Below are 16,963 nucleotides of genomic sequence, written 5' to 3' on the forward strand. Positions count from 1 at the left end.
TATCTCCAGCCAAGCCCCACCCCTTGTTCACTGTATTTTTCACATACCTCTTTATAGACGTGCATACTGATAAATCCTCTCCTGATCACTCGTTTTATCACCAAACTACTCAATAATGCGATCCAAGTCATTATTGTACTACTATAACATCTCAAAAAGATCTGAAAATGTCCATGACATTCTTCAAGCGCTGGATGCAGAAGCAGCTGTCTCCTTTGTTTATGTCCGTGTTATCTCTGTGGTGCATGGGGCTATCAGATACGCCTTTCTTTTTGGCTTCATTCGGCTCTTGTCAGTCTCACTCTGCCATTGAAAGGTTTTCTCTGCTTTTTCCGGAGAAACAACAAGAGATCTGTGCTTTACATCTTTTTGATGATATCGGACTGAAAAGGGAAAATTGTAATGTCGGACCTGGTCCCACATAGGACTGCAAAGGGTTAAAGCACTATCCAAAGTATGTACCTACATGACTGGTTTCTTATAAGTTTAACCCTATTATGGATATGTGTGGATAACATAACATTACATTGGATAAAACACTACAAACAGAACAGATTCCAAGTTCAAGAGATTTTATTGTCGCAAATGAACCCATTATTTTTATCCCGATTAGTTTTGTGGCATTTTTTTTATTTAAAAGAGTTCAATATTGCGGTCTTAAATTACAAAGAGAAAGGCCAACAGACTGTACAGAATATGAGAATACATGCACCCTTCCCCTATATCGTTCTGCACACTGCTGCCCCTTCCCCAGCATGAACAGACCCCTCCACACACACACACACACACAGAATTTATAGTGCAACTGCAGGATTAGAACCCAGAAAACTGTTAAATATTCAGCAGCATTACAATACAACACGCTAGCTCAAACACCTAGAGAGAGAAAAGATACAGGCAATATATTTGTGCAAATCTGCATTAAACCATAACATGAAAATATGTTAGTTGTACTTAAGGATGATTTATAAATGCGTACATGAATACATGGAAAAATATGATTTTTCAGCAATGAAAAAAATCTACTATGTTGTGTCTGGTTCCCCTCAATGCCTATTTAAGAAAAAAATCGTGTTTGAACTTTAATCATGCAAGTTTCACAAGCCAAACTAGTTGTTTATATTTATTGTTTACTGTGTCATTGGGAATATTCATAGCTGTATTACTGGCCTTACAGTCCAGAAATGGCACATAGGTAAGTGTCTGACATGCATTTCAAATCTTGTCCAAAACCATATTAACCCAAACCATACACAACTGACGTAGAAAAGGAACCTCTAGTGAATAAACCTTTTAGTGTTAAAAGAAGCTACAAAATAATACATTGTGTACGGTGTTGTGTGTAGTAAAATTATTAACATATTTTAAAGCCCCCAAAACAAACCTTGTTCTCAGGTGGTTTTTATAATTTCTATATGAACGTCACTGCAGAATTCTAAGTGGTTGCTGCCAACACAAATATTATCATAAATATTACCTCTCTTGTCCATTCACTATACAGGTCACCAATGTGCAGTTTTGAGACATGACATTTGGTAGAACACTAGATTAATGAAAGTTCTAACTTTGCTTGCCTTGCTTTTCAAGAAGTCTGCTTTACTTCCTAGGTCCATTCACCCCAGCAATGTCTTCTGGGTCAAAATATCTTACTTGCTGCAAAACATGTCAGTCAAATTGGGGAAGCAACTGATTGCTTACTGACAGAAAAGACGGCCCCGTCAGGTGGTACCAATTGCACTCTCCAGGTGAAATGACCAAGAAAGTGCAACAGTACCTGGAAGCAAGGCATGCGAACAGGATTTCTTTAATTAGTGTAGCACCAGCTACGTTTTAAAATGAAAAGAATTGTTTGCTAAAACAGGAGTTTCTTCAAAACTGCACATTTAAGATCTATATAGGGAAACAGATGTGTATAGTGGGGAAAATGTATGGATTTTTTGTTTAAAGCAATGTTGTCTAAAGCTGTTGTTGTGGGCAGCTGCCTTTCATAAGCAAACTGTTAAGTAGAAGCAGCAAAATGTCACAAGCCTCTTCAGTATTTCAAGTGTACGGAATGCAAGTCTGTTCTAAAAGAGTATCTCACCTCACTTACTGCATTATCTGATTTAGTCCACAGCAATGTTACCCACAATGCAGCAGGGTGTGTTTTTGTCCTTTTTGAACTACTGGGCATTTATCTGCTAGGAATTTTAAAAATAACACCACTTTTACAATAAAATATTTTGCCATATTCACACCCCCCCCCCCCCCCCCCCCCCCCCCCAAAAAAAAAGGGATAATTATCATTAACACAACATTTCCAGAAAGCTCTCATTTTGCTCTCAAAACTTTTTTTTTTTTTTTTACTTTGGCTTGGGTGAAGTCCATTTATCCTCTTGCCACCACACAATTAACTTCCTGTGCAACATGCACTGCTATGGCCAAACGTTTCACATCACCCAGTAGAATGAACCAATTTTGCTTCATAAAGTCGAATGAAACCTGCTGAATAATGTTACGTTAACATATTGAATTACATAACGCTTTGCAATTTTCCATATACTTCACAAAAACTGACAAATTAAAAAATGTGACATTTCAAAATCTAACATGAAATACTGTACTATTATTATGGCTTCCTGTAGACTTTTGTGATGTCATTTTGTAGTTTCCTTGATTACATGATGTTAAATAAAAGTATCTAACTTATGTTCATATCAGGTTTTTTTTTTTTTTTTTTTAGACTCAATTCTAAAATTCTAGGTGATGCAAATTTTTTAGCCATAGCTGTGCAGTACTGCATTAGGACCTAGACACCCAAAAAGTCTTGGTAAAACCAGGGCAATGGGCCATGTTTACAGTGTACTGGCAGGATACATTGGATTCACCCGAATAAAACTAAAGCATGTAAAAAAGCCTTAAACAAGTATTTAGCAAAATGACGAGGGACAAAAATGTTATTTGTCTAAATGAGTGTTAAGTATCTCTAAGCCATTACACCTTCATAGTCCAATTGCTTTCAACACCACCCTCAAGATTTAAAATTAAGCTGGAAACAACCCATTTCAGGACACATAAAAAAAACAGTACATGCATTGAAACCCCCTTTATTCACAGACATTTCCTAGCTTTTTAACCCAAACCACGTATGTCTACTTAATTACACTGACTAATGGTTCTTGACGTCTATATTAAATTAAATGTTTAAAGTTACAGTAAAATATTTAACAGAAAATCTTTCGGCACCTAAAATTTGTTAGTGTGCCCTCAGACTACAGCTGCCGTAATAGAGCACTAGGAGACGAGTCAACTGAAAAACCCATTTCTATTGCTATAACCCAGAATTATGCTAGAACATTAGGCTGATTAACGTATCATTTGTACTAGTAATATCTTCAGTTGCTTAATAACTCATATGTGCTAGACAGCTAGATTTAAATTGTAGTTAATCCAAGGCTAGGATGAGCTTGTGATAACCTTGTAAAACAAACTCATTTATTTTAGTAACTCAAGGGTGTTTCAAGTACTATTTTAAGATGTACTACAAGTTTTATTTATGGGTTGTATTAATTGTCTTGGAGCAGTAATAAAAGCCTCAAAATATAAAGCAACTGTGACTAATTTATTACAAAAATGGGATTTTTCTATAATGGTTTTTGGCATTTATGTCAGGAAACCTATGAATTCCTATAACTGAAAATACAACCCTTTATAAGCTATTTTAAGTACATGGGTTATAATTCCAAGAAAAATGTCCAGGAGGACAGCTAAATGCTGTAACACAGTATTACAGAGTGAAATGTTTTTGGTAATTTAATCCAACGCCAAAAAAAAAAAAGATTTCTGTACAAGGAGTGTGCTGCGGATACGACTATCACTCCTATGAGTCAATGTTATTGCACTACAGGATTCTGTTGCTAATGAATACTAGAATGTCCAACACTGGTAAAATGTCTACATGCAACACTGTCTGTATGCTCCCACCCCTCTTCTCTTTGCAGATCCCAAAGAAGCTGCTGGTGACAAGGAAGCAAAGTCTTCAAAACAGCTGGATCATTGACTCTCGAGATTTGCCCACACCGATCCACTTGACTTGGGGGGGGGGGGGGGGGGGGGGGGAACGACAAAAAAAACAAAAAGAAAAAACACAGGGATTGATCATCATCATCTATCTCATGTTTCCAAGTTTGTGGGGTTTTTTTTTTTGATGGTTTGTTTTTTAGGTTTTCAGCATGCAAGATCAGATTCTTAGTTTTTACCAATGGGAAGTAACATACAACCACTTTTACAGTTGTAAATACAAAATTACAGTTGTCATCAGTATCATGCAAAATGAAATCACTGTGACCTATGACCATATGCACATGTAAAAGTGGCTAGACAGACACTATTTGCTATAAAATTTCAAGAGCAATTTTCTTATCCTTGGAAAGCAGTTCTCTGCCGGACCACTTTACTAGGATTGGTCTACCCAACCGGATTTCACTTGGATGTGGGACATGTTCTCCAGGTATACCCTGGGTTTCTTGATTACTCTGGAAGGCTGAATAAATTCCATGGTTTTCTTAAGCATTGTTACAGAAAAAGGCCACTCAACAGTGCTGTGTTTGTACCTGAAGCCGACAGCTAGTTCGAAGACAATAATCCACCAAGTCAGAATTGAGCGAGTATAGTTTTAGCAGCATGACAGATTTCAGGAATCTTCCATGGCCACCACAGCCCTCTGATTTCAATCCAATTAATTAAGTTTGAAATATGCATTCATCGCGATCGACTGCCTTCCTCTGAATGGATTAACATCCCTTCAGATACATTACAGTACGTTGTGCAGATATTCCACGTCATGTCAAGGCTGTATCAGGGCAAATGGTGGTACAGGTCCCAATAAAGAGGTCAGGCAATGTATGTAAAACTGTAATTTAGATAAACAGTATGACGGACGGACAGAAAGACAGGCAGCCTCCATACACCTCTCGATTATGATGCTTTCAAGAACAATATTGAGCTATAGTTATGGTACAAATGTTTTCATTCTAATTTAAATCATGTGGGTTGGGCAACTTGTCATTCATAAATTAAATTAATATTCCAATAGTTAAATTACTATTCGGTTATGTGCATAATATATATATATTATATATATATATATATATATCTCCTTAATATCATATATATCGGTTAATAGAGTATATTATCATATATATATATATATATATATATCTCTCCTCCCCATGATTAACCGCTTAATCCTTTACAGGGTTGCAGTGAGCCGGAGCCTAACCTGACAGACACAGGGCACAAGGCGGGACTACAACCTGGATGGGATGCCAGACCATTGCAGGGTAGCACAAACTGTCACACAACAGACAATTTAGAATGACCAATCAACCTGAACAGCATGTTTTTGAGCTGTGGGAGGAAAGCAGAGTGCCTGGAGAAAACCCACGCAGACATGGGGAGAACATGCAAACTCCACACAGACAGACCCCTAGGCTAGAATCGAACCTAGGACCCTGGCGCTGTGACACACACACACACACACACACACACACACACACACACACACACACACACACACACACACACACACACACACTTACCAGGCACATCAAGGTGTTCTTCAATAAACCTAACATATCTCTGTGCGTTTTCTGGCAGCTCCTCAAATGTCCTAGCACTGGTCGTGTCTGTGTTCCAGCCGGGTAGGGTGACGTATTCAACCGCTACTTTGTTTAAGACCTCTTGATTGGCTGAAGGAAGACAAAGAAAAAAGACAAGAGCAAAACTAGCATCAATGCCAATAACATCAAGAAAGAGCACTCAAACTTCAACCTTTTCCTCAGCACATAGTAAGATGGCTGTTATGCACTCAGCAAACCAGTTGCATAGGCACCCGCTATCCAGTCAGTATATTGTTATTATTTACATACACATTACACAGCATTTGGTTCCTAGAGGTTAAATTCAACTTATTAGTGACTTGTAGAAAAGGGGTTTTTATTTTTACCTGGAAAGTGAGGTATTGATTCATTGTTTAACTTGTAGGCAACACCAACTTCTATTTCTGGAAACACATCCAAGATGTCCAGTTTGGTTAGAGCTAAGCTGAAAGACAGGAAAGGATGGACGGGTATTTACTGAACTGATCCTATCATTACACAGTAACACCTAAACATATTACTGTTGACAGGGCTAGGTGCTGTTGTAAACAATAGTCCTCATCATCGAACTACCATGCAATTCAGTGCAATTTGTGGTCAGGCCCAGGGCTGAATGGTGGGTAGAGCTGACAACAGTATCTAATTCCTTCATCAGACACAGCTCAGTCACAGCTAAGTTCAAACTGGCAAAGCTATTCATATATAGTCCAGTTTGTTATACCACTAGACTCATTTACAAAGCACTGATAGCAAAGAACAGATTTCTTCTAACAAAAGCTACAGCAAATAGGGACAAATTTATATTAATAGAATATAAAATAGAATATATACAGTACAACCTCAGTTAACTCGACACCTTCGCTTAATTCGACAATCTTGGTCGCGAATTTTCTCCATATTAAATATATGCATTCTGCCTCTTATTTTTTTTAATTCGACAACACACTTTACTTGTAACTCAACACTTATTACCAGTACCAAAAGGAATACAAACTATTAAAAAAGACTAGTGGATATCTCGACAGTGTTGTTTCATGTGACTGAACTCTGACTAGAAACAGATAATTCATTCATTCCTTCGCAACTACCAAGTGCAGCTGGTCACACTATCAGTGCACTCTGTACAATGAGTCAGAAGAGAAAAATGAGTTCAGGTTCAATTGGCTTTAACGCTCAGGTTATTCTGGAGAACAAGCTTGTCAGCAGAACATTCAAAGCGCATGTTTTTACATGGGAAACAATGTGTGAAACCAAGTTGTTTATTATTGTTTTTGTTCACAGAGTTAATTTTGTATAATGTACATTTGTTAAGTTTTGCTATTTAAAGGGTTTTCCACACTATAGCGTTTATTCGCTGTGTTTTCCAGAGTAAAAAAAAAAATAATCAAACCTATGGATGGAATACTACCTTTCACGCTTGAGCGTAATCGCTGCGACAAAAAAAATGTGAAATTCAGGTTTGATTTTTGGACGAAAAATGCCACGATCACCACCTGGTCCTGCTAAATTTTGATATAATCTGAAGGACCTATGGATCAGAGGCAAGCTGTCGTATGATTACTGCTCCAAAGAAGAGAAAAAGATCTATACAAACATGTATTTATGTGTATAGCATATCGTACAAATTCTGTTGTATTTATTTACGTAGTTATACGTACAGTTATTTTTATTATATATACAGTGCCTATAGAAAGTATTCACCCCCTTGGACATTTTCACAGTTTGTTGTGTTACAACCTGAAATCTTGATGCATTTAAATGGGATTTTTTTTTCTTTGATTTACACAACCCACTCAACACTTTGAAGAGACAAGAGAATTTTTATTGTGAAACAACAGTTAATGAAAAAAAAAAAAAAAAAAAACTCACATGTCTTGGTTAGATAAGTATTCACCCCCCTGAGTCAATACTTGGTAGAATCACAATTGCAGCTGTGAGTCTTTTGGGGTAAGTCTCTACTAGGTTTGCACATCTGGATCGTGCAATATTCGCCCATTCTTCTTGGCAAAATTGTTCAAGCTCTGTCAAGTTGAATGGGGATCGTTGGTGGACAGCAATCTTCAAGTCTTGCCACAGATTCTCAATCGGATTCAAGTCTGGGCTTTGACTGGGCCACTCTTGGACATTCACTTTCTTGTTTTTAAGCCACTCCAGTGTCACTTTGGCTGTGTGCTTGGGGTCATTGTCCTGCTGAAAGGTGAATCTCCGTTCCAGTCTTAGGTCTTTTGCAGACTGAAGCAGGTTTTCCTCAAGGATTTGCCTGTATTTAGCTCCATCCATTTTGCCCTCTACCCTTACAAGCTTCCCAGTCCCAGCCGATGAAAAGCATCCACATAGCATGATGCTGCCACCACCATGCTTCACAGTAGTGATGGTGTTACCTGGGTGATGTGCTGTGTTGGGTTTGCACCAGACGTAACACTTTGCATTTAGGCCAATTTTTATTTCATCGGACCACAGAATCTTTTGCCACATCTTTTCAGAGTCTCCCACATGCCTTTTTGCTAATTCGAAGTGGGCTTTTTTTCAGAAATGGCTTCTTTCTTGCCACTCTTCCACACTGGCCAGATTTGTGGAGTACCTCAGCTATTGTTGACACATGGACAGTTTCTCCCATCTCAGCCATGGAATGCTGTAGGGCTTTCAGAGTTGTCATTGGCCTCTTGGTGGCTTCTCTGACCAATGCCCCTCTTACCCGGCTACTCAGTTTGGGAGGACTGCCTGTTCTAAGTAGATTCTGGGTGGTGCCGTATACCTTCCACTTCTTAATGATCGACTTGACTGTGCTCCAAGGGATATTCAATGCCTTTGAAATCTTTTTATATCTCTCCCCTGATCTGTGCCTTTCCACAACTTTATCCCAGAGTTGTTTTGAAAGCTCCCTGGTCTTCATGATAGTATCTTTGCTTTGAAGGCTTTGAGACCTTACAGAGACAGTTCATAGTTCATATTCATTTTTAAACAACACAATACTAATGTTTTAACTTAGGAAGAGTTCAGAAATCAATATTTGGTGGAATAACCCTGATTTTCAAGCAAAGCTTCCATGCGTATTTGAATACCTCTGGAATGTGATCAAGAGGAAGATGGATGGTCACAAGCCATCAAACAAAGCCGAGCTGCTTGAATTTTTGCGCCAGGAGTGGCATAAAGTCACACAACATCAGTGTGAAAGACTGGTGGAGAGCATGCCAAGACGCATGAAAGCTGTGCTTGAAAATCAGGGTTATTCCACCAAATATTGATTTCTGAACTCTTCCTAAGTTAAAACATTAGTATTGTGTTGTTTAAAAATGAATATGAACTTATTTTCTTTGCATTATTCGAGGTCTGACAACACTGCATCTTTTTTGTTATTTTGACCAGTTGTCATTTTCTGCAAATAAATGCTCTAAATGACAATATTATTATTTGGAATTTGGGAGAAATGTTGTCAGTAGTTTATAGAATAAAACAAAAATGTTCATTTTACCCAAACACATACCTATAAATAGTAAAACCAGAGAAACTGATAATTTTGCAGTGGTCTCTTAATTTTTTCCAGAGCTGTATGTATGTATGTATGTATGTATGTATGTATGTATGTATTATGTATGTATATATATATATATATATATATATATATATATATATATATATATATATATATATATATATATATATATATATAAAACAATTAAACAACATCTACCCACATCAAAAATAACCCCCGTTTGTTTTAGAATTATTTTTTCTTCCAAGAAAAACTTAAAATAATATTACAGGCTGCTATGAGTCTTGCCATGGATGAGAGAGATGTGGTAGAATTTCCTTTTTACAAAACATTACTAGTGTGGGTGTGATTTGATATGGGGTACATGTTAAAAATATTTACTGTAACACAAAACATTAATTGAAGGGGGGAGGGGGTTGACGCTGTAGCTGCAGCTCATCATGTCGGCACCTCGCAGGTATGAGACCTGTGAAAATGCTGCAGTACAGGCATGAGAACAGATTAGCCGGCAGATCATTCCAGTGACTGTTACTTCTGGGGGACGCAGCTTTTACAGGCTGAAACTGATTAAGACATATCTGCGCTCCACAATGACTCAAAAAAGACCAAATCTGGCCATGCTGTTAGACCAAAGTTGCCAAGAATTTTGAATACTCAGATTTGATAAAATGTTGATAAAGGACTTTGCTGCAGCTAAAGCCAGTAAAATGTCTTTGCAATTTATGTTCTTACAGTGGCTTGCGAAAGTATTGACCCCCCTTTGTATTTTTTCCTATTTTGTTGCCTTACAACCTGGAATTAAAATTGATTTTTTGGGGGTTTGTATCATTTGATTTACACAACATGCCTACCACTTTGAAGATGCAAAATATTTTTTTATTGTGAAACAAACAAGAAATAAGGCAAAAAAACAGAAAACTTGAGCGTGCTTAAGTTTTCCCCCCCCCCCCCCAAAGTCAATACTTTGTAGAGCCATGCAACAATTACAGCTGCAAGTCTCTTGGGGTATGTATCTATAAGCTTGGCACATCTAGCCACTGGGATTTTTGCCTATTCTTCAAGGCAAAACTGCTCCAGCTCCTTCAAGTTGGATGGGTTCCGCTGGTGTACAGCAATATTTAAGTCATACCACAGATTCTCAATTGGATTGAGGTCTGGGCTTTTGACTAGGCCATTCCAAGACATTTAAATGTTTCCCCTTAAACCACTCGAGTGTTGCTTTAGCAGTATGCTTAGGGTCATTGTCCTGCTGGAAGGTGAACCTCAGTCCCAGTCTCAAATCTCTGGAAGACTGAAACAGGTTTCCCTCAAGAATTTCCCTGTATTTAGCTCCATTCATCATTCCTTCAATTCTGACCAGTTTCCCAGTCCCTGCCGATGAAAAACATCCCCACAGCATGATGCTGCCACCACCATGCTTCACTGTGGGGATGGTGTTCTCAGGGTGATGAGAGGTGTTGGGTTTGCGCCAGACATAGCGTTTTCCTTGATGGCCAAAAAGCTCAATTTTAGTCTCATCTGACCAGAGAACCTTCTTCCATATGATTGGGGAGTCTCCCACATGCCTTTTGGCAAACACCAAACGTGTTTGCTTATTTTTTTCTTTAAGCAATGGCTTTTTTCTGGCCACTCTTCCGTAAAGCCCAGCTCTGTGGAGTGTACGGCTTAAAGTGGTCCTATGGACAGATACTCCAATCTCCACTGTGGAGCTTTGCAGCTCCTTCAGGGTTATCTTTGCTCTCTTTGTTGCCTCTCTTATTAATGCCCTCCTTGCCTGGTCTGTGAGTTTTGGTGGGCGGCCCTCTCTTGCCAGGTTTGTTGTGGTGCCATATTCTTTCCATTTTTTGATAATGGCTTTAATGGTGCTCCGTGGGATGTTCAAAGTTTCAGATATTTTTTTATAACCCAACCCTGATCTGTACTTCTCCACAACTTTGTCCATGCTGCCTACTTGGTCTCGGTGTCTGCTTGCTTGCAGACTCTGGGGCCTTTCAGAACAGGTGTATATATACTGAGATCATGTGACATCATGTGACACTTAGATTGCACACAGGTGGACTTTATTTAACTAATTATGTGACTTCTGAAGGTAATTGGTTGCACCAGATCTTATTTAGAGGCTTAATAGCAAAGGGGGTGAATACATATGCACGCACCACTTTTCCGTTATTTATTTTTTAGAATTTTTTGAAAATTTTTTTCATTTCACTTCACCAATTTGGACTATTTTGTGTATGTCCATTACATGAAATCCAAATAAAAATCCATTTTAATTCCAGGTTGTAAGGCAACAAAATATGAAAAATGCCAAGGGGGGGTCAATATTTTCGCAAGCCACTGTACACAATTTAGAAGGTAAAATGAAAAAAATGATTACAGAGGACAGCAGCAACATGGTTTCAGTGCTGCATATACTTTACTATGCTTCAGAAAATAAGATTTGGGTAAGTTGTTAACGGGCACTTACTGTACCACCATATTTAACAATCTTTTGCTTTGCATTTAGGACAATCTGTTGTTTGAAAGAGGTGGAAAGTGAGTATGGTAGCAATGGTTTGATTTGAGGGAATACATACTTTGCTATAGATGGCCAGAGTATGGCGATAAACAGATGACAAAAAACTGTTTATACAGTATGAAACTGTAGGAAAAATTCAAGATAAAATTCAATATAACACCAAGTCTAATCTATAGTCAGAATGACTCATGCTATGGTTTTGATCTCATCACTCCCTTAGCACCCCCAGTGTACAGGTTTGGCTCTTGATAGATACTATACTGCTTCACTTACGCAGTAAACCCATTGATCATGTGTGCATATTTCAATAGCACCATGTCCAGCCAGCCACATCTCCTCTTCCGGCCCGTGGTGACTCCAACCTCCTTCCCTCGGGTCTGCAACAACTCACCAATCTCCTAATGCAGGAGTAAGTAAGAAAAGCATGTGTCACAACATGAGCAAACCTTCATTTGTAGCTCTTTTGAGAATAACCAGAAAATAAACTAACATAAGTAGCTTCAATTTGCATTTTATTTATGTATTTATTTATTTATTAACAGTACACTTACCATTTTATGATGTCTGTGTTAAATGCTTTCGCCTAACTTGAATCTTGAACCTGTCATACCTACAATTGCTGCCCATTATTGCATTTCTCAAAATTAAAATTACACTTTAAAAAAAGGGGAGTAGGTTTTATATACTTCCTCAAAATATACATATTTTTAAAACAGGTTGCCAGGGGTCTGTTTGGACCAAAGTTAATACTGGGATTTTAATGCAGATGCTCCATTTACCCCTTTAATTATAAAGAATATGTCTACACTCTTGTGCATTGAGAATAAAGTGTATTCCTTACATTATTCTGTTCAGAAGGGAAGGCACCAATCCCCACTCTTGTGGTGTACGCCTTGACGACTCCATACACTTCTCCCACATTCTGGGGCGGCATCCCCAGGCCAGTGCAGACACCCCCAACTGTGCAATTGGACGAGGTCACAAAGGGGTAAGTACCTGAAACAATGAGTTACACAAACAGTGAGGAAAACAAACAGTGAGACAACAGACATCGAAAGTCAGGTCCCACTGATTGAGGCAGTTTCGAAAAACAAAAAAAGGACTAATTAATTATTCTCCTCATTGTTTAAGTTGCAGTTATTGGTTATGCACAACAATGTGTATACTTGGAAAGTAAAATGCCATTACACAAGAACAAATCAGGAAGGCCAGCATGCAACACCAATTGAGGTAATTGAGCTTGGTTGCACAAACCCATGATTGCTGTGTCTAAGTTTATTGCTGCATTGAAAAGGTTGCTATTGTAAACCGAGATAGGGGATTTCAAAAGAAAGGTCAGATGCACCCAGACTTCTTTAGGCGTGTTTTAATCTCTGTGTAATTCTACTTTAGGGTTTACATGGAAAGCCCTGGGCTCAAGTGAAGATCATTTTGACATTGACCTGCAACATGTAGCTAAATTCCATAAGATACCAAAACCATTTTTCAAAACACCCTAACAGATGAACTTCTAAATAGGTAATGACTTGGTTTGCTCATTACTTACTGCAGTAAAAGCAATAAGCACTGAAAACTATGGCTAAAACTATCCTACCAAAGTCAATATCAAGGAGTGCTGCATTTGCGCCTTCCACCAAGATCTTTTTGGCCGGCCCATGCAGAGCTTCGTACATGAAATACACTCCATCTCGCACCATGGGCTTTATCCTCTCCACATACACCTGAGGGCAAAACAAACCGGATTAGAGAGCAGTGTCACATATCAATTACATAGTAACAACAGCTTTGTGTCACACCATGCATTGTATTCTCATAGAACTATCATGGCTTAAGGTCCAATTCAATTAACATATGGTGAGAAAATGCATTTTGTACTACAACGACAGCAGCTTGAGAATTTATTTTACTTAACACACAAATCATACATTACATGAACCCTGTCTGTTCCAAAATGCCTTTCCACAGGGGGAAAAATTGAATTGGACCATCATTACTATTTAAAGTCTATTTAAAGACTGGATTGTTGTTAATAATAATAATAATAATAATAATAATAATAATAATAATAATACATATTTGCAGTATAGAAATATACAGTTCATCAGTATTGACTGAACCAGTATATTACTCTTCTTTTCTTTCTCTAGCAGGCATTAAAATTGGTATTGTAAATCATACAATTCTCAAGGACATTATTTCTCTTAATTTCTAAGTGATTCACTGAGGTCTACCTACTCATCAGTGACACCCAGTTCTCAACTAAATCTGAAAACAATACTTCATGACACACAGGTGGATCCCAAGTAACACACGACATGCTTATGAAAGGATTACTGAAGGTGAAACACAATGGTTCGCTAAGCAGGCTTTTAGACCTGTTCTACATCACAGAGCTTTGGGCAACTCTATACAATTACATTAAAGGAGGGGAAAATGGGAGCAAACAATGTCACCAACTTGCCTTTAGTTTTTCTAATTCTCCATCTACATCAATATCCAGGGTTGGGTACATTGATTTGTACTGGTGGGCCAGGACTTTAAACCTGCAATTAAAAGGGAAATCAAGCAAATAACACTACAGCAAAATCTTAGGAAGAAGGATACTGGATAGGGCTGAGGAGTGAATCTTTACGTATGTTGCCAGGCCCTTATTGCAAACTTCCAAGACAGAAGGTAGTCTTGAAGGGATATTGAAAATGGGTGAATGTGATTCTCTTGGCACCAACTACTGAATTCTTCCCATTTCTTGGAGTAACATGAGTGTGAACTTCTTTCAGGCAGTTCGTACTCTAGGACTGATTGAGCAAACTCTTTGCGCTCTTATTTCCTCCTTTGGTGCTTGCTGTGTCACTCATATTTTCATTGTGTCTGGAAGGATGGGATACCATGCTGCTAAAGAGGCACTGTTAAAGGTGCAGGTGTCTTGCCCAGATGTATAACTGAGGCGATATGGCCAAGGAGAGTTTGGAAGGCTTTTGTCAAATATTTTGGGCCTTGCTTGAAGTGACTTCAGGAGAGCATAAAGATGATACGTTAGTATGACTTTGTTTAGCATTGTGTTGAAGGTAGCACCCAGGAAAGACTGTTTTTCAGGTGGATTTAGCTGAGATTTTAAGTCTTCCCAGAAGCCCCAGGTGTTGGAATAGGGATATCGTTGTGTCCCTGTGTTCTGCACTTGCCATAACTAGCCTGTTGTCTATGGAAAGACATGGATCCCTTTTTTTCTTAGAACTGCTACTAGCACTGCCATTGCCTCTGTGAACACCCTGAATGCCATGGAGAGTAGGGTTTTGAATTGGTAGCTTTTGTTTTGTATGGAGAACCAATGGTATTTTTATGTGATGTATCCATATTGGTAGGTATAAGTATGTGACTTCAGATCTAAAGAAACAAGTTAGTCTGAGGGGACAGACTGATTTTATAATTTTTTTTAAATTATTATAATTTTTTAGTGTGGCCATCTTGAAGGTATTGAAGTGAATTAACTTTTTTTGGAGGTCTTAGGTCTAGTATAGGATGTAGTTTTCCTAATTTCTTTGGATGGATGAAGTATCTTGAGTAATGGCCTCACCATGAAGACTGTGCTGGTACTTCTTCTATGACGTGAAGGGACAAGAAATGGTTTACTTTCCCAAATACAGCAAGTCAGCTGGGGGAGGACAAGTCGATGTGGGTGTGTATTGGGTATTGTGACCGGAATGGTATGCGATTGCCATGTATTATGGCCAAGAGCACGTGTCTGTTGTTATTTCCCTCCAGTACAGGAAGAAGTGAGATACCCCACCCCCTACAAGTAGAAGAGAGAGAGGACTGGTTGGGGAAGGACTGGTTGGTGATTTGATCATCCGCTTCCCTGGTTTTGCATGCGAAGCGGAGGGCTTGGGAAAGCAAGACGGCCCCTTGCAACCAGAAGGGAATGAGCCCCTGTAGTAGCTCTGCTGTTGCTATTCCTTCTAAACATGTTTGTTTGGGTTTAAGCATAGGCTGTAAAGGTTTTTAGGGCTTGTTTGGATTCCTTCAGTTGTGCCAGCTCTAACTTCAAGTCAGACCCAAACAGCAGATCACCTTAAAAGGGCACATCTATTAGCGATGACTGTACTTCTGTATTAACACTAGAACCGTTGGATTTTCAAATTACCTAGAACCACCACTGCTTTGTTATGAAATTGAAAGACATACTATCGGATACAACTGAAAAGTTTTATTCATGAACATCATATCTAACATTTGCATCGCAGAAACACTGTATTTAAATGGAAAATTAAACATAAAAAGCTTTATTTTTAAAATGAGCGCATATACAGCACGACTACAAACAGAGAAAAAATATAATAAAATACACATTTCAAAAGAAACGGGTATGTACATATACCTATGTAAAGGTGTAAACGGCTGTATGTACACACAAAACTATAAAACTGAAATCATTGTTTCTAATACTACATAAAAAGAAAATATAACACTACTTCCGGTATGAGGGCTGCATTGTACTCTATGGAGAAGCGTAAGCGTTTGCCAGCTGACTGTGCCTGCATCCAGGAGCTGTGCTGTAAACACAGAGGCAGTTCCATTGAATACTATTGTGTAAACACGTGTAAACTGATACATACAAAACTGTAAAACCAAAATGTTTTTTTTCTAAAAGTAATATAAAAAAAGAATATATAACATACGTTTCATATTAGGCACATAAGTTGTTATCCTACCTGTCATTTCAGCTTGCCAAATTTCAATCAAAATGACTACTTTCAAGATTAAATATTTCCTTCTGATATATTCCCAGTTGCATTTGTGGAACAAAAACGAAGGATTGTTGTCTCCCAGGTACTTTGAAAAATAAGCAACTAGGCTTTCACGGAGCTGGTATCTGTCTCATAGTCAGTCTACAAACAAAAAAAGGCTTGAAATAAAAAATAAAAAACATGTGTGCTAGGAGGAGGCAGCATGTCTTGTTTGCTGCATTTACAAAAAAATAGAATATCTTACGTTATATTATATTAATGCATAGGTCACATTGACCCACGTGGCGGTTCTAGGTAGAAGTGTTTACAATGATCATTTTTGCGATTCTGGCTATCAAACGCTGTCAGAATATTTAACACATATATTTAAGAAAAGTCAAAAACAGACACACACACATACAATTTACAAACAAAAGAGTAATTAACATTTTAAATGCCCTCAAAGTAGTTACCTTCTGAGGTGCTGATGATAGAAAGGATACCTTTGGCAGACTGTTGTATGGGGGGTAGGAGGGAGGGGGGGCACCTCCAGAGTCACTGCCATTGGATTTATTAATGTGTCAGCATCTCT

At 38.3% G+C, this 16,963-nt stretch overlaps 1 protein-coding gene across 1 annotated transcript in view; it reads right to left on the minus strand.

Moving 5' to 3' along the window:
• Positions 1-2,677: 2,677 nt before the first annotated feature.
• Positions 2,678-16,963, minus strand: part of LOC121317181 (adenylosuccinate synthetase isozyme 2) — a 67,752-nt gene continuing 53,466 nt past the window's right edge. The window contains exons 7-13 of the mRNA XM_041252844.1: positions 14,112-14,193; positions 13,245-13,371; positions 12,492-12,646; positions 11,924-12,048; positions 5,987-6,084; positions 5,580-5,729; positions 2,678-4,071 (exon numbers count right to left, since the gene is read on the minus strand). Of these exons, the coding sequence (XP_041108778.1) occupies positions 4,019-4,071; positions 5,580-5,729; positions 5,987-6,084; positions 11,924-12,048; positions 12,492-12,646; positions 13,245-13,371; positions 14,112-14,193 (790 nt within the window). The 3' untranslated portion in view covers positions 2,678-4,018. The remainder of the gene's footprint in view (positions 4,072-5,579; positions 5,730-5,986; positions 6,085-11,923; positions 12,049-12,491; positions 12,647-13,244; positions 13,372-14,111; positions 14,194-16,963) is intronic.

The sequence above is a fragment of the Polyodon spathula genome, chromosome 6 (genome assembly GCF_017654505.1).
Source record: "Polyodon spathula isolate WHYD16114869_AA chromosome 6, ASM1765450v1, whole genome shotgun sequence".
NCBI lineage: Eukaryota > Metazoa > Chordata > Actinopteri > Acipenseriformes > Polyodontidae > Polyodon > Polyodon spathula.